This window comes from Nylanderia fulva, unplaced genomic scaffold, assembly GCF_048542155.1.
Source record: "Nylanderia fulva isolate GAGA-0341 unplaced genomic scaffold, ASM4854215v1 Scaffold109, whole genome shotgun sequence".
NCBI lineage: Eukaryota > Metazoa > Arthropoda > Insecta > Hymenoptera > Formicidae > Nylanderia > Nylanderia fulva.
In genome coordinates this window covers 137366-155628 of record NW_028189291.1, presented here as the reverse complement: position 1 = coordinate 155628, position 18263 = coordinate 137366, and the positions used below count along the sequence as shown (strand labels likewise).

The 18263-nt window shown below is 40.7% G+C and overlaps 3 protein-coding genes across 3 annotated transcripts; all 3 read right to left on the bottom strand.

Annotated features, from left to right (window-relative positions):
* Positions 1-7878: 7878 nt before the first annotated feature.
* On the bottom strand, positions 7879-10434 carry LOC146724992 (uncharacterized). The gene has a single exon (XM_085485700.1). It carries the CDS (start codon positions 10432-10434, stop codon positions 7879-7881), a length of 2556 nt encoding a protein of 851 aa, XP_085341826.1.
* A 15-nt stretch (positions 10435-10449) lies between these two features.
* LOC146724991 (uncharacterized) lies at positions 10450-11345 on the bottom strand. The gene is made up of 2 exons (XM_085485699.1): positions 11340-11345; positions 10450-11091 (listed from the first exon to the last, which is right to left on the bottom strand). The coding sequence occupies exons 1-2, from the start codon at positions 11343-11345 to the stop codon at positions 10450-10452; spliced, it is 648 nt and encodes a 215-aa protein (XP_085341825.1).
* A 154-nt stretch (positions 11346-11499) lies between these two features.
* LOC114943746 (uncharacterized) lies at positions 11500-12858 on the bottom strand. Its single transcript, XM_029319428.2, has one exon. It carries the CDS (start codon positions 12856-12858, stop codon positions 11500-11502), a length of 1359 nt encoding a protein of 452 aa, XP_029175261.2.
* Positions 12859-18263: the final 5405 nt, after the last annotated feature.

The window sequence follows — 18263 nt, the reverse complement described above, 5'->3', positions numbered from 1 at the left end:
TCTCCTCCTCCTTCTTCTTTCTACATAATCTCTCATACTCCTTTTTTCTTTTCCTGTATTCTTCTCCTTTCCCCCCCTATCCTCCTCTACCTTTTTAACTCCTTTGCCACCTCCCCCTTCTCTCTTCTACACTCCCTATCAAACCACCCTCTCCTTTTTTCTTTCTTCTCCTTTCCTTCTCTCTCATTCCCCTTATCTAACACTTCCTGTATCTTCTTTTTCTTCTCCTCCCACTCCCCCTCTACACCCTTCTCTTCTTGTTCATTCCTCTGCTTCTCCCATATTTCCCCTATCTTCTCCCTAAATTCCTCCTTCCCCTCTTCCGTCCAGTTCCATCTCCTCCTCTTTTTTCCTTTTCTTTCCCCTCCTCCTCCTTTCCCTTCGAACCACACTATTAACGGCATGTGATCCGAGTCCACCCTTTCACCTATCTCTAACTTCCTGACTTCCTCTCTTACCTCCTCATTACCTATTATATAATCTATTACCGATTTCCCATTCGGCCCCATATACGTCCATCCCCCTTCCTCATCCCCTGCTACTCCTCCATTCATTATCGCCCACCCCTTTTCCTCCAACTTCTTCACCAACCTTCTCCCTTCCCCATTTACTTTTTTATCTCTTGATTTTCTTCCCTTCCCTTCCCCTCCTTCCTCCTCTCCTATCTCCACTCTTCCTCCTAAATTTCCCGTTCTTGCATTAAAATCCCCCCCTATTATCGTTCTTACTCTGTCTCCCTCCCCCTCCATCCACTCATTCATCTCCCCTAGCTTCTTCTTCATCTCCCCATTTATGTACACTCCCACCAACCTCCATTTCTCCCCTCCTTTTCCTATCATCACCTCCACCATTCCCTCTTTATCCGCCTTACACTTTCCTTCTATTCCTACCCCTTTTCTCACCCCCACTATAATTCCACCCATAGCCCTTCCTTTTTTACTCTTCCTCCTCGCATATTGCACTTCCCATTTATATCCTCCCGGCATCCTCCCTTTCATCTTTTCCCACCCTTTTTTATCTACCCATGTCTCTAGGAAAAACATTACATCCCATTCTCCTACCGCTTCCCAGAAGTCCGCGTCCTTTTTTCTTAATCCCGCCACCTTCCATCCTTCCTCCCCTTCTCCTTCCTCCTTTCCTTCTTCCCCTCCTCTCCCTTGCCCTTTACCTCCTACTTCCTTCCTCTCTCTCTTTCTCTTTTTCACCCTTCTTTCCCCACTCCCTTCCCCTCCCCTCCTTTCCCGTCTCCTGTATTGTTTCCATCCCCTTTCCTTCTATTCCCTCCTCTCTCCTCTCTTCCCTCCTCTCATCCCCTGCTCCTTCTTCCTTTAGTTCCTCTTTTACCTCGTCCCATCTCCACCATTTACCTCTCATCCAGATTCTCCCATACCTTACCCATGCCCTCCTTCCCTCTCTTTCCTCCCCTCTCGCCAACTCTCCTAATCTCCACATCATCCTTCTTTCTTTCCACGTTAGATCCTCTTCAATCCTCTCCTCCCTTCCTCTCAACCTCCTTTTCTTTTCCATTATCTCCCTTTTAACCTCCATCTCTCCCACCCTTACTAATGCTATACTTGTCCCGTCCCTTCTCCCTTCCCCTATTCTCCTCACTTCCTCTACTTGCCCCCCTACCCCTATATCTTTTAATAATTTCTCCACTTCCCCTTTCACCCCCTCTTCTCCTCCCTTAATTCCTTTTATTATCACATTCTTTCTCTTTTCTTCTCTTTCCTTTCTCTCCCATTTCCATTCCATCCTCTTAATCCTATCTTCCATCTCCTCACTCTCCTTTTCCTTCTCCCCTTTCTCTCTCTCCCCCTTTTTTCCTATCTCTAATTCTTCCATTTTCATCCCCATCTCCTTAATCCTTCCCATAAATTCCTCTCTCTCTCTCCCACCTTTTCTCCCTCTCCTCCATTTCCTTTTTTAGCCCCCTTACCTTCTCCCTTAATTCCTCCTGCCCTCTTACTCCCTCCTTAATCTCCTCTCTAATCTCTCTTCTTATCTCTCTTATCTCCTGAATTATCTCCTCCTTCCATTCCCTCCCCATCTCTTTTAATATCTCCCCTATCCCTCCTGCCTCCTCCCTTCTTTCAACCTCTGGCGACCTTATCACCTTTTTACTTCTCCTGAACGCCCACTCCAAATCCCCTTTTTCCTCTCTCTCCTTTCTCAACCCTACTTCCTCTAATTCCTCCCTTTTCCTTTTCAAAACCTCCTCTGCCGTCCCTGTGCTCCCTCTTCTCTCCCATTTCTCCGTCTTCTTTAATCTTTCTATCTCCTCTATTTCTTTTCTTTCCATCTATATCTCCTTTACTCTATGTCTAGTGACTTTCCCTATACCCTATTTCAGTTACTTTCTCCTCTGCTAGTGACTTTCCCTATATCCTCGACTGGTTCCTCTGTCACTATAGACTTTCCCTGCACCTACACCTATCCCCTATCTCTCCTCTCCTTTTACACCTGCACTTCTCTTTCCTAGTACCTTCCTCTCCCCTCGTGCCCCTGATCTATCTTCCAAACTGCCAACTCACTCTACCTGCATCACTTCTCTTCCTTCTCACCGCTCTATTCCCTTCTCACCCCACTTGCCTGCACTCCCCTTGCATTCGCCAACTCCAGCTTCTCACTCTCTCTCCCCCTTTCTCTTCCTCACACCTCTAATACTCCACTCAAATACACACACTGACAGCACCACAACCTTCTCACACGCAACCGGAAACGGAAGTCTTAATAGAATATTATATTCGAACAGAATATTTTTAGAAGATTCTAGACCAATCGATATTTACAGCAAATCGTTTTTGTATGTTTTTCGAGGAGAAAACACAGCGACATAAATCAATCTGTTTCGGAAAAAACTTCTCAAAACATCAACAATTAACGGTACCACAATCGTTCCGCCGAATAATTATTTTTAGCGAGCATGCGCGGCTTATCACGGGCGCCTCGTTTTCACCAATAATTATCGCGATCGCCCGCTCGCGCATGCTTTCTGCCAGCCGTCTTCCGTTAATTTTGACAGCGGCCAATTATGCGTAATGTTCTCAGGTCACCTCGCACAACGTTCGAAATCCGCAAAACCATTGGCGCTTCACGCGAAGGTGGGCTCCATCCTAAAGATTATAAAAGACGAGCTCACACCCGGCTTAGCAGCCTTATCGCTTTTCCGCCGTAAACCGCATAACGCAAACCGCATATTTGATAAACCGCTAAAAATTCGTTGACGACCGCCGCTTATTCCGCACTTTGATTTTTGATTACGATTTCAATGTAAAATAATTAACATTTGTATGAAGTTTGTTAAAGTGTATTTGTCAGTAAGTGTGTTAGAGAATTAAATTCTTTTGACCACAAAAGTGACTCATCCTTGTGCCGCGCGACCCTTTCTTACGCAGCGCGTTCGCGAACAGACATGCATGTAAATTTTTAATTTATGGAAACTGCCGATAATAGCGAAATTAAAATTGTCGGTAATTATCGACAATTTTAGTTCCGCTTAGATGAGGGCGCTAACCCGTCGGAGTTCGGCCAACGCTCCGGCATCCCCTTAAGAACCTTACCCTTACCATGAGAGTTTCGAGACCTGTGTATACGACCGTGGTTTTAAATAAGGATCCGATTTGAAAATTAATCGAATCTACATGACTTACTTACGAGATGGAAAAATAACAATTACATTTCGTTGCAGACATACCGTTCATTGTCATTTAGTGAGAGAACATTACCGAGAGCATACGGTTTACCAAAAATCCACAAAGAAAATTGTCCATTTAGACTAACTGTATCCTCTTTAAATACTCCTTTATATCAATTAGCACTTCACTAACACCAAATTATGAATAACAGTTTCCCTGTCTGTAACAGCCACATAGAAAATAGTTTCAATATGGTTAACAAAATTTCAGATGTTTACATTCAAGATGACTACAAATTATTATCTCTTGATGTTATCTCACTTTTTACTAACGTACCTACTGATTTAGCTCTCGAGAGTGTTTCCAATAGGTGGCAATATATTGAAAATAATTGCAATCTCTTTAAGTCGGAATTTTTAATTGGAGTAAGCTTTGTATTAAATTCTACGTATTTTACTTTTAACAATGTTTTTTATCGACAATCTTTCGGTACACCAATGGGTTCTCCTTTATCTCCTATCATAGCTGATATTGTATTACAGGATTTAGAAAATAAAGCTCTTCAACTACTAAAGTTTTGTCTACCCATATATTTTAGATACGTTGATGATATAATAATGGCTGCTCCATCGGATTCCATAGATCACACTTTAAATGTATTTAATTCTTTTCACGAAAGAATCCAGTTTACTCTTGAAATTCAAGACAATAATAAAATTAATTTTCTCGACTTAACATTGATATTGAAAAACAATAACATTATATATGATTGGTACCATAAAAAAACGTTTTCTGGTAGATATCTGAACTTTCTGTCTCAACATCCTATGAGTCAAAAACGAGGTACGATTATGGGGCTTGTTGTTCGAGCCGTCTTATTATCAAATCCAGATTTTCATAAAGAAAATTTAGAGTTAGTAATCAAAATATTACTTGAAAATAATTATCCTCTGAAATTGATTTTTGACACAATGAACCAAAGATTAAAACATTTAATAGAAAAACGAAATATTCTTACAAACAAGAATGACCAAAATGAAAAAGTCGTATTTTTGCATCCCATTTTTACCGACACTTACTGAACAATATAGAAACATCACTAAAGATATGAATGTTAAACTCTCTTTTTATAGTCTTAACAAATTGAATAAATATATCAAAGTACACAAAGATCCCATTGCTAAGGTTTCAAACACCAATGTGATATATAAGATAGACTGTAAAGAGTGCAATGCATCGTATGTTGGTCAGACTAGTAGGAAATTATCTACTAGAATATCTGAACATCGATCTAATATACACAGAAATGTAAAAAAATCGGTGATCACTGACCATAGATTAAAACATAATCATGATTTTTGTTGGGACAATGTAAAAATACTTGATAAAAAATCTCAATATAATAAAAGATTAATTTCAGAGATGATATTTATAAAAAGGCAAAATAACAGTCTCAATTTAAAAACAGATATTGATGGCTTGCTAGTAATATATGACGACATTATACATAGACTATCAAAGATTTGAAAGTTAAAAAACATAAACAACTAACTAATTTCTCAGTTGTGCGGTCGTCTCTCTGAGAGTTAAAAATCATACGTTATTGTTATCTTGAGCTATCAACACCTGTAAGCCTCCACGTCACAATATAACATCTCACTCAATTTAACTATAAGTCCATTTTTATTAATTTACTTATCTTCAATGTTAATTTTTCGTATACTTATGACTTTATAGACACATTAACAATGGCTGTTATTGAGATTCGCAACCGACCTCCTAATAAAACAATTAGCGAGAGATCTGTTTCGCGACGATTACATATAATGACGTTGTGAAGAATAAAATATATGTATACTAAAAATGCTCTTGCTTTATAAATGCGGTAATCTCGGGTGTTAGCATATAATTTGACTCCGTATATTTTTATTGTAATGACAGCGATTAATAATTTATTGTTAATTTCCACGAATCTTTTAATTTTTAATTGATGCGCTGAAGAAGGTTGAAAAAGACAACCGGAACGTACGAATTTATTTCTGTATAATATTTAATAATTTATGTTATAAATCTTTTCACAAATATAATTCTAGTATAGAACTATTAGCTCTTATTGCCTTTTTATTTGTAGATTAAATTTTCTAAAGAGCTGTTACAAATTATAATATAATAAGAATATTAAGTCAGCTCCTTAAATTTTAAAAACACAATATACACCTCCTTCATCTCGGCCAATAAAGCCACACGCGATGTTATTGCGACAATTAAGAAAGAAAATTTGGATATAATCATAGGATACAAATTCCTTAGTTTCTAAATTTTCTTTCTTAATTGTCGCAATAACATCGCGTGTGGCTCTATTGGCCGAGATAAAGGAGGTGTATATTGTGTTTTTAAAATTTAAGAAGCCGACTTAATATTCTTATTATTAATTCACGTTTTTGTTGTATTCTCAAATACATTTTCTTAACTGCAACTTGACGATTTGTACTTTTATTTGTAGCTATGCATACAGTTACCGTGCTATCTTCACCGATTTTCAGGAAATTCTTCAAATGTTCTCTCGAATTTACTTTAGCTTACCTAAATGCATATACATATGTATGTAAATATCATATATCACACATTAAAATTAAGTCGTAGAGTATACAATTTATTTGACTGTATTTAAGAGATGAAGATATCTAATTTGCTAAATCTAACGATATGTTTTCTTTCACAAAAATGTAATATTTAATATATATCTATATTAATGTAATAGATACATTTTTAATATGTAAATTAAACGCACACACATACCACTTTATGGTCTTTATTGACTTTACTGTCATGTTGACAATTTTTTGATATCATAATTTTTTTTAGAAATATTTAATTATTTTGTACAAAAAAATATATTGTATAAAATTAAAATGACATTTTTTAGAGCAGTTTTTTATAATAATTTAAAAACACTTTTTTTGTATAACATTTTTTCACATGAGCGCGTAAACTTGTCGCCTTTTTTTACCTTTTTTTAAAAAGTTTTTTATGAATATTATTCTTTTTTGTAGTATATATTTATTATTTACACATTTTAAAATAAAGAAACAAAGAACCCGCCACCACCCCCGTCATATTTTATGAAAATACAACGGTCCTCTTTTGTTTTTCCTTTTATTTAATTTTAATAATAGTAATTTTATTGTATCATATCAGATTTGTACACTGTATCTGGTTCCGACGCTTCGGACCCTTTTGATAGACTATTGAATACGTGATTGAGGTTCGATTGTCGTTCTTCAAGAACAAAGAAAGACAGGATATCGCGGATCCGTTACAAGCATACCGCTTTATCGTTGGGTGCTCTCGACTGTGTCTTTGGGCTAACTAAACTCCCTTCTTAACTTCGGGGAAGACAACCGATTCGGAATCACGAGCTTTGCATGAACTCGGCGCGTGACACGCGCGCGGCTAATCGTGATTCGCTGGCCGGTTGACCTGTCGATGTCCGCTCGAGGTGCCAAACAAAGTCGATCGTTGGTCGAGCCTTGAGTCCCTGGCTTCGATTCGGAACCAGAACAATATATATATATATATTTTTTTTTTCTCGACAGCTTTGTTCCAAGTTTTAAACATACCGCCCGCCTCGCATGCGAACCGATGCGAAATCATTCCACAGGTTTGAGTCGTTATAATGTGTCAAAATGAGCAATCGATGTTAAACTCGCTGAATGACCTTTGAAAGGGCGAAACCTTATAATCTTCGCGACGACGTGACTATGTGACAACAAATAAAATTCGCGAACAATGAGCACAGCTTGCTTAGAACGTGCGAAGTATTTACTTTCTCGAAATTTCGAGTGCAAATAGGGACGGATATCTATACGAAGGTCGTCCGTTCGGATAACACAGTTATCTTCAACCGAAAGACCAGCGAACCGCTGTTGCAAACAAATACAAACTCTTCCCTAAATCTAGATTTAATCCAATTACAAATTTTCGTATAATACGGAATTAATTATCACAATTAATCGGGAGACGGCAAAGCAGCGTGATTGGTCGCTTGAACGAGGAGCACGCGGTGCGTATCGTTACTACCCGAACGAGCCCGTCGGATCCGGGGTGGATCTATGTAACTCGAGCGAGTTCCCACTTACTCGGAGGGAGCAGTGGGTTCTTTACGAGCACAAGCTCACCGACGCAAAAACTCGCAGTCTTATCCTTCCATTTGCTTCGTTGCTGCAACGAATGCAAATAGTCAAGAGACCAAGCACGCCAGACTCGCTCGTGCATTGCGTTGACGAGCTGCCATCGAGAGAGTCGATTCTCGTTTACCGCGAGTACTGATTCTTCCGGTACTGCCGGTTATTGGTCGACCTATGAGAAAATGACCCGGCGTGAGTGCTAACAAATCGCTCGGGTCGTCGTTTAACGCAGCAATGGGACGCGAATTGAGACATGCCTCGACTCTGCAAAGTAGTGTTGCAAATTCGACCTGAGACAAGGTACGCGGACCCACTACCTTTTTCAAGTGCGTTTTTAGACTCTTTATTCCCGCTTCCCACAGACCGCCGAAGTGCGGTGCTGCGGCTGGAATGAAATGCCATTCCACTCGGTCGTTTGCAAGAGTGGCTCGTAGCGAAATGTCGTTTGTCAATTTGTCAAAAGCCGTTTTTAATTCCCGGTCCGCCCCGTGAAAGTTCGTGCCGTTGTCGCTGTAGAGTTTTTGTGGCAATCCTCGTCGACTAACGAATCTTCGAAAGGCCGCTATAAATCTCGCAGAGGAATAATCCTCAACGAGCTCTATGTGGATAGCCTTCGTCACAAGACAGATAAACAAGACGATGTAACTTTTACGTGTCTTTTGTCCTCTACCGACTAATGAAGTAACAAGGAACGGCCCGGCGTAATCTACTCCCGTATGCGTGAACGGAGATGATGGACTTTCGCGAGGGGAGGGAAGGTCTCCTATAAGTTGATTTGATAGTTTGTTCGCGTAACGAGCACACACGACACATTGTCTAATGCAATGTTTTACGGCATTACGACAACTTAATATCCAATATTTTTGGCGGAGTGTTCTAAGCACAAGTTGAGTTCCTCCATGAAGTGAGCTTCGGTGCGTTTGATCAATTAATAACTCGGCTACTCGACCCCGAGGAATTAAGATAGGGTGTTGTTCCTCGAAGGATAGTGCGGAATTCCGTAACCGCCCGCCGAGACGTAGTAAGGAATCTTTTCCTATAAAAGGATTAAGAGGCTTCAGTGGGCTCTTTCGCGGAAGGTTTTCTTCTCTCTTTAATGCTTTGAGTTCGGAGTCGAACGACTTCCTCTGCGTATATGAGAGCCAAAACATTTCCGCGCGTTTAAGTTCGTCCGCGTTAAGAGACAACGCAACATTAGCTTCAAAATTCCTTTGTTTAGCGAAGCGGGATATAAATCTGTAGGCGTAGGCTGTCACTCGAATGAGCTTAGTCCAGGAGGAGTATCTATAAGGGAGATCCCATTCCGGTGTACCTTCCACGTGAAGGACAGTGGACTTTCGACTTTCCGAGTGTATTTGCTTAGTTAACTCCGTGGAGATCGGAGAAGCAATGTTATGTGGCGGCCATGCTGTTGAAGGCCGTTGAAGCCAAGGCGGGCCCGCCCACCATAACGGATGTGAGACTAACTTGGATGCGTACAACCCTCTGGATGCACAGTCGGCCGGATTGTCTTTGGACGGTACGTGATTCCATTTGGCCGAGGGTAGATTACACTGCACCTCGGATACTCTGTTTGCTACGTACGTAGTCCATTTCGATGGATGTTGGCGTAACCATGCCAACGCGATCGTGGAGTCCGTCCAACAATGGATCGGACAATGAATAATATTTAATGACTTAATTACCCACTTAACGAGTCGACTCAATAAAACAACGGCGTTAAGCTCGAGCCGCGGAATGCTAACAGTCTTGACGGGAGCCACCTTCGACTTCGCAACGATCAAGCTAACACGGTATTCCGAAAGAGAATGGAAAACGCGCAAGTATACGACCGCAGCGTACGCGCGATTTGAAGCGTCGGCGAATCCATGTATTTCTAACGCGAGATTATCAGGGCTCTGACCCGTCCACCGAGGAATTCTAACGGATTCTAATTGCGGGAACTCGGAAGCGAAAGCATTCCACCGTTGACTCAATTCGTTCGGAAGCGGAGCATCCCAGTCGCAATGTAAAAGCCATAGCTCTTGCAGAATGATTTTTGCGTTTATTACAACCGGCGCAGCCCATCCGAGGGGGTCATACAAGCTCGCGATGCACGACAGGATTGAACGCTTAGTTAACGCGGTAGGAAAATTAAATTTTACAGTAAGGCGGAAGGAGTCTTCCGTAGGGAGCCATGATAATCCGAGTATTTTCAACGTTTCGTCCTTTAGGATGAGGTAATCGGTAACGTCCGATTGATCGCTGGATAAATCGTCAAGAAGCTCGCTACAGTTTGAAGCCCATTTACGAAGTGAAAAAGGCGCTCCGCGCCTCATTAGCTCAGCGAGCTGAGTTCGCGTATTTATTAACGAATCAATATCGTTTGCTCCGAACAATGCGTCGTCCACGTAAATGGAATCATTGACGATCGGTACCGCGGCAGAAAACTTTGCACCTTCATCAAGCGCGAGCTGTCGAAGCACGCGCATCGAAAGATAAGGTGCCGATGCTAAACCATACGTCACTGTAAGAAGGCGAAAGTGAGTAAGCGGAGCGTCATCCGTCGGACGCCACAGGATTCTTTGGTAATCGACGTCCCGCGGATGCACGCGTATTTGTCGAAACATCTTGGCGACGTCTGCCTAAACCAAGCGCCATGCACGCCAACGCAATAAGACGGCAGGGAGATCCTGCTGCAACTTTGGCCCGATGAGCAAATGGTCGTTAAGTGACGTGCCATTCCGGGTTTTACACGACGCGTTAAATACGACTCGAAGCTTTGTGGTGCAACTATCCTCTTTCATTACTGGATGATGGGGAATATAAATCGGTATATTCTCAGTGGGTTCGGACTCGCCAACGCGAGTCATATGTCCAAGGGCCTCGTACTCTGTAAGAAAGTCTCTGTATAGCGAACAGAGGTCGGATTTTGAATTCAATTTATTTTCCAGACGACCGTACAATGTACGCGCTATGGAAAGAGATTCCCCGATATCGATCGGCAAAGCATTTTTGAAGGGTAATCTCACGACATAACGACCGTCAGGATCACGACTGTGCGTTTGAGCGAAATGAGATTCGCATTTTTCCTCCTCCTCCGTGAGGGGAGTTGGCGTGGGAATCTCTTCGTCCTCCCAGAATTTCTGGAGGAGAGAGTCCACATCCAGCGCGGATACGCAATTCAAAACAGCTACTTCTTGTGAAGTAGTTTCTTTACTTCCGGTCGGTCCAGAGATTATCCAACCGAACGCGGTCGATTGGGCAGTGGGCGCTCCATAGGGGCCCTGTCTCAGGTCGCGCAATAAGAGCGAACCTTACACGTCCGCGCCGATCAGCATGTGAATCTGATGTCGACTAGATGGATCCGGATCTGCTAGTGAAAGGCCCTGTAAATGAGGCCATGATTCTATAGGCCGAATTCGCGACGCGGCGTACGAAGTTATTCGCGGGAATACATACGCAGTGACCGGAAAAACAGGATTCAATTTTTCGCACGGCGTTAAATTTAGCGAAACTCTCGATCGCGCAGAACCGGCATATTTCTCCCCGAAACCTTTTATTTGAAGATCGGTTCTCTGTCGTTTAGTGCGAAGCGTTTGACTTAATGCTTCGGAAATAAAGCTAAAATTAGACCCTTGATCTAATAAAGCGCGGACCTTAAAACATCTTCCTTCAGAAGTGTGTATGTCAACCTACGCGGTCGCGAGAAGAACGGTGGGCATCGTGGTATTCTGACGTTTGAGAGTTTGCACGTTGGCGACGGCGGCGTCGCCGACTACGACAGTCTTACTCGTGGTAGTAGACGCATTAACGCTCGAATTCGATAAACGGGAATTTTCCGCTGTGTCCTTATTTTGATCACTCTCATTGTGTAACAATGTGTTATGAGAGCGTTGACAATGAGCGCATCGAATTTTGCTCGAGCATTTCGGCGTGAAATGTCCCGCTCGCAAACAATTGAAGCAGACCCGATTCTGTCGCGCGATTGCATGCCGCTGTGTCGCGTTTTTCCGACGAAATTCCTCGCACTTCATTACCGAATGACTGCCGGAACAGCAAATGCACTTAATCGCGGAAAGATTATGAACGGAGGACTGCGTTTTGTCACTCTTAGAATTGACGATTACTTTAGGATTGTCGGAGAAGTCCGACAGACCTCGTATTCGAAGCGTGAGGAATTCATGAATATCCTTGTACGAAGGAAGCTCGCGACTTGACGAAATTTTTAAATTCCATTCGCTCCTTGTTTTCGAACTAAATTTTTGAGAGATGACGTAGACGAGAATGTCATCCCACTCGCGTACCGGCCGTTTTAGATTAGTGAGAGCCGCTAGAGATGCGGACACGGTATCTCTCAACTTTCGCATTTCCGCGACGTTTTCCGCCTTCATTGTCGGTAGGCACATGAAGGCATGAATGTGAGTATGGATCAACGTAAGTTGATCGTCATACTCGTCAATCAACAACTGCCAGGCGGACTTATAATTAGCGTCGGAAATCTTTAAATTACTAATAATCGAGGCAGCGTCACTGATGACGCTCGTTTTGAGGTAATGAAATTTCTGCGTGTTCGAGAGAGAATCATTACTCGCGACAAGAGACTCGAAAATATTTTTAAAGCTCTCCCATTCGGAGAACTTGCCCGAAAACTTCGGAAGTGAGATCCGTGGCAACTGAAAATTGTGATTATGAATGCCCTCGCGAATTGAAGAATCAGTACTGTGTTCTAACAACGGAGATTGATTAATTGAGAATCGACTTATCCTATCGCGAAGGAGGTCGGCCGTGTCGTGGTAGATCTCCTCGGCGCTCAGGAAGTCTCCATTCAGGAAATACGAGACAGTCTTCTGCTTCTCCGAAGTTGTGGCTTGCAGCAGCTTGACGTGTAGCCCTCGACAGGAAGTCCAAAGCGTTTCCAGCGTTGCAAGACGCCCCTGCGTCTTTGCTAATGTAACATTAGCTTTCGCTAATTTCTTGAAGTTAACGAGAACTCGCTTTATCGAGTCGATTGTTTCAACTTGCGAGATGAGCAAATTTCTTAATTCTGCCATTATTTCTTCGTTAATGAGCTATTAATAGTGACTTGATCGAAGGTACCGGGCTCGTGAGCACGGTGCCGACGGCAACGAATGCGCGACGACTTTCGGTCGAATCGTGACACTGTTATGTCGCTTAAGAATACACGGGATATGCCGGGGAGCGTTACCGCTGCGCCGACGGCAACCTTTCCGCGGATGTTTTCTTATCGACAAGCGGATTTCTCCGGTGCCTGAAGAATTAACGCCGTGACGTTTAATTGCCACGCCGACGGCGTCGAACTCGCGACGATTCCCTTTTAATCGTCGCGTCCAGTCTCGATTAGCACAGTGTATGATGTTCCGGGCGTGTTATCGACGCCGACGGCAACACCTTCGCGGAATACTTCACTTCGTTCCGCGAAACACGATGTAATTTCGACTTTGAGTTCACGAATTGTTTCCACCACCAGACCCCCGCGTTTGAACCTTGTAAATGAACTCGCGAATAAGGCGCGAAGCTCAACATTTAGATTCCCGCGGGAATGTTCGTTAAAGTTAACTCCACGACGGGAAAATAACTCCACTTGTCGCTCAAGCAGAGTGAGTGAGCCCAGAGAGAAAACCCGTTGGATAGCGAACGCGACACTGTCTTTGTTCTTCTTCTGCACTCATTCGATTGTAAAACGAGGAGTCACAGTCCGACGTCTCACTGACAATGTTCACCCGTTCCGTCTCACAACGCGAATCTCGCGTAGTTTGATTATCCGTATGATCGGGTCAACGAAAAATCCGGCTCGAAGGACCAATGTTTTTCCTTTTATTTAATTTTAATAACAGTAATTTTATTGTATCATATCAGATTTGTACACTGTATCTGGTTCCGACGCTTCGGACCCTTTTGATAGACTATTGAATACGTGATTGAGGTTCGATTGTCGTTCTTCAAGAACAAAGAAAGACAGGATATCGCGGATCCGTTACAAGCATACCGCTTTATCGTTGGGTGCTCTCGACTGTGTTTTTGGGCTAACTGAACTCCCTTCTTAACCTCGGGGAAGACAACCGATTCGGAATTACGAACTTTGCATGAACTCGGCGCGTGACACGCGCGCGGCTAATCGTGATTCGCTGGCCGGTTGACCTGTCGATATCCGCTCGAGGTGCCAAACAAAGTCGATCGTTGGTCGAGCCTTGAGTCCCTGGCTTCGACTCGGAATCAGAACAATATATATATATATATATATATTTTTTTTTTCTCGACAGCTTTGTTCCAAGTTTTAAACATCTTTGCTTATAGTAAATACCATTATTTACTCATATTAGTATCTCTTTATTAGTATCAAGTTTTTTTACGATCGTGTAAATAATCAAGTAATAATGACAATACGGCAATTCGCGTAACAATACTCTGTAAATATCTGATAATATAATTATACATTATTTACACTTTTATAATATATTCTCGAACAAATGCACAAACGAACAAACTTGTGTAACTGCAGGATATAAATGTATGTATGATAGAGAAGGAGGGGGGATGAAGGAAAGGGAGGAAGAAAGAGAGAGAGAGAGAGGAAGGGAGAGAGGGAGAGGAAGAGAGAGAGAGAGAGAGAGAGAGAGAGAGGGGTCTAATGTGCATATCGATAATTTTTACTATTTATTTTGTGGATTGTTTTTTTAAACCAAATACAAAAATAAATATTAAAAAAAATGAAATTATGTTTTTTAATGTATATATTTATTAATATAATTAACGTGAATGTTACATGTAAAGTACATATTAATTGTAATTTCTCACTTATACATGTAACTTTTGTATTATAACATATGTTACATTGTAGTTGTATTGTAATTACATCCCAGATATCACTGTACCTCATCGATATATATTGTAGGATATTGAAAATAATCTTTGGATAAGTTATTATTGTGTTATCTGGAATATAATTATTATAATATAACTACAATGTAACATATGTTATATTACAAAATATTACTTTTACGAGTGGGAAATTACAACTAATATGTACTTAATATGTAACATTTACGTTAGTTACACATGTTATATAGTAGCTATATAAATAAATGTAATTATATTATAATAAATAAGTAATTATATTGTTACGTCCCTGGTTTACATCCCCTGAGCACCTTCATCCCTTTTCATCTCCTGAGTATCATTGCTAGGAGGGTTGATTATAGACAACCGGCGTTCGGATGTTTTTCCGGCGCCATGATTAGATTTAGTCTAGCTGTCGCACCGTGCGGACGCTTTCAAAACCGATGAGCATTCTGGCCTATTATATATTGTATTTCTTCACTTTATTGTATTGAGTCGTTTCATTAAAACTCCTCTCCATATTACAAGAGTTTGTTCATTCCGGGCGCGAGTGAGAGTATGTGTGACACCTTTTGTGAGACAGCGCAAGAGACGTCCCGAGGACGTAACAATATTATAACAGAAATTATATTATAATAAATGTAATTATATATTAATATACACATTAGTATATATCAATATACACATTAGACCCCTCTCTCTCTCTCTCTCTCTCCCCCCCCTCTCCCTCTCTATCATCTATCATACATTTATATCCTGCAGTAACACAAGTTTGTTCGTTTGTAAATTTGTTCGAGAATATATTATAAGTGTTAAATGAAGTATTATATATATTTTTAGGTATTATCAGTTATATATAACAGAGTATTTTCACGCGAATTGCCGTTTTGTCATTATTGCTTGATTATTTACGCGTTCGTAAAAGAACTCGATACTAATAATATAAGAATACTTTCATATCGCAATAAAAGTATTCTTTTCTGAATTTATCAGCCAAATTGATATTTTCTCTTGGTCGTTTAATCGAGCTGAATGACATTGTAGGGAATAATATAACCTACATACATGTTACATGTCATCAAAGCTGACACACAACCTAACATTATGGATCATGGAGCGACATTAACACAATCTAGCGTTGACTGCTCGAACAGTACATTTTCGCACACATGCGCATTGAGAAGGTCGACGACGTTGACCAAAATTTTCAATTTTATTATAAAATCAAACTTTACATCGTAATATTTCCGTATATATAATACGTAGAGCAAAAGTAAAGACAGTTTTCTTATACAATTTAAATCCAAGCTATCCATTAAGTCTATCGAAAATACGATCAGTTCAATTCTTCTATGAGATCTAATAATACAAGATGCTGTCAAAAGTCCGACTCGCGTAAAGATACACGGAAGTATACCTCGCTACGATTTTGTGACTTGTCGCGACACACTACCGTGTCTCTTGATACATTAGATTTTTGCGAAAGTTTGTAATTTATCACTGAAGTTGGCAATGTTTAAATCAGTCATTAAATGTCTATGTCGTATTTACGTAAAAAGATGATTATATGTGATACGGTTTGGGGAAATAGATTTTTTAGAAGGTCGAATATATCGTAAGGAGGTGGTTTTTTAATAGAGGTTTTGAGAGATTCAATGAAACTGGAGCGGTGAAGAGAAAGAAGAAGACAATGCCACAAAAATATATAATTGATGTCTTGCTGGGGAGCTCCACATTGGCAGCCGGACGAGTCGACGAGGTTACATCTATTTAGGCTATAGTTTTAGTTGTAGTGATTAAATCTTATTCTACAAATAGTAACTATTTGTATAATCAAAATCCTCTTTTTTGGGATTTTGATCCTCTGTGCCATGTGGATTGTGTGTGTATGTGTGTGCGTGCATGTGTATGTACGTGCGCGCGTACATGATTTTGTATTTCTAATCGCAAAAGAATCTGTACATATTGATTATGCGAAGTATTTAATATCAGTAAATCTCCGAAATAGTATCTTATTCAAAAGCTCAATAATTGAATTATCTAGTTTTTTTTACATTTTATATATTTTTTTCTCTAAAGAGACCAACTTTTACTAAAGTATTTAATACTAAAATATTAATATTCGTAAAACATTCGCATATTTAATACTAAAATATTAATATTCGTAAAACATTCGCATATTTGATACTAAAATATTAATATTCGTAAAACATTCGCATATTTTCTGCGAATACGAATGCGAATACTTTGAAATCAGAGAATATTCGCGAATGCGAATACGAATATTTGTAACATCACACACACACACACACACACACACACACACAACACACATGGCAAAGAGGGTTTTGAGTCTCTAAATACCGCAGAAGTGACGAACTGTGGGCTCCTGATCTTTGCCAAGAGATGCTAGGTGCACTATACCTTCACGTGGTGCATCCTGGATAATGCTAAAGTAGTCCGTGATCTTTACATGCAAAATGTACTCACAACTCTGACTAGAATCATGGTTTTCCAATTATTAATTGTTTATATGTAAATATTATTTTTTACTACATTTAAGCCATTCTAGCAGTGTTCTCACCATCCCTCGGACAAATAATGGTCATTTCTTCTTACCTGAGTGTCCGTTAATTTAACGGATAGGATTTTTTGAATTGCGCCGACCGGGTTATCGGTCCTTGTTTTCAGGCTCTGTCTTTTCCCCGGCCCGCCCCCGTACTCGGTGGATAGAGGAGCTGAGGGCGAGCGGCGGGGCGGGGGAGCGGAGCGGCGCGGCTTCGCTTAGTTTTTCGCGCTGGTCCTCTCTATATCGTTTGAGGACCGTCTCGAGTTATACTAGCGACTTGCGAGTGAGTTCGAACGTACGAAAACGGTGTCCAACAAAATTCGTATCTCCGCGATCCTCGTAGCGCTCTCGCGCAAGGCGAGACGTTTTGTTGAGTAATCGATCAAATAAAGTGCAGTGATTGACAAAAAACGTGGTTATTTCTTGAGATACCCTTCCCTCAACGTGGAAAAGTTCCAAGTCCGGAGAGCGCCTCCAGACCGAGCCGATAAACGAACACTGAGGATCCAAACAATGATTTTTCAACGTCTATTCACTTTGTACTTCAGAAATCAACATTTTTTTAACACCCTCCTTTGTCAATAACACAAAATCACCCCATTATTTATTAATTCTTTAGATCTTTTTTATATCTCTTTCCATTATCTATTCTTTGTATTTTTTTAGCTTTAAAATAAAATATTTGAAAGATTATTAATTTTAATAGTATTTAAACATTTAACATATGTGGAACATTCCATATCAAGTTGTGTGGGTTATTTTTAATTTCAAAAAAGCGACATTTCATTTTTTATCTTTAAAAGTTAAATTTTATCCTTAGTATCCATACTCTTACTTACAATTTGTTCGACGAGGGTTTTGGTCTCGTCAAATAGGCGATTTGGCAAATATTATTCAACAACAAGTTCGATAATCGAAAGCAAGATAAAAAAGGGGGGGGGGCAACAGATTATTAAGCAAGGCAAAGCGACTCACCGTTAGCGGCACATGGTCTTCTTTCATCGATTGGAGATCGACTTCGGATCTCGA

Bases quoted from the DNA above. Each gene is read 5' to 3' on its own strand.
- LOC146724992 (XM_085485700.1), bottom strand. From the start codon at position 10,434: ATGTTTCGACAAATACGCGTGCATCCGCGGGACGTCGATTACCAAAGA.
- LOC114943746 (XM_029319428.2), bottom strand. From the start codon at position 12,858: ATGGCAGAATTAAGAAATTTGCTCATCTCGCAAGTTGAAACAATCGAC.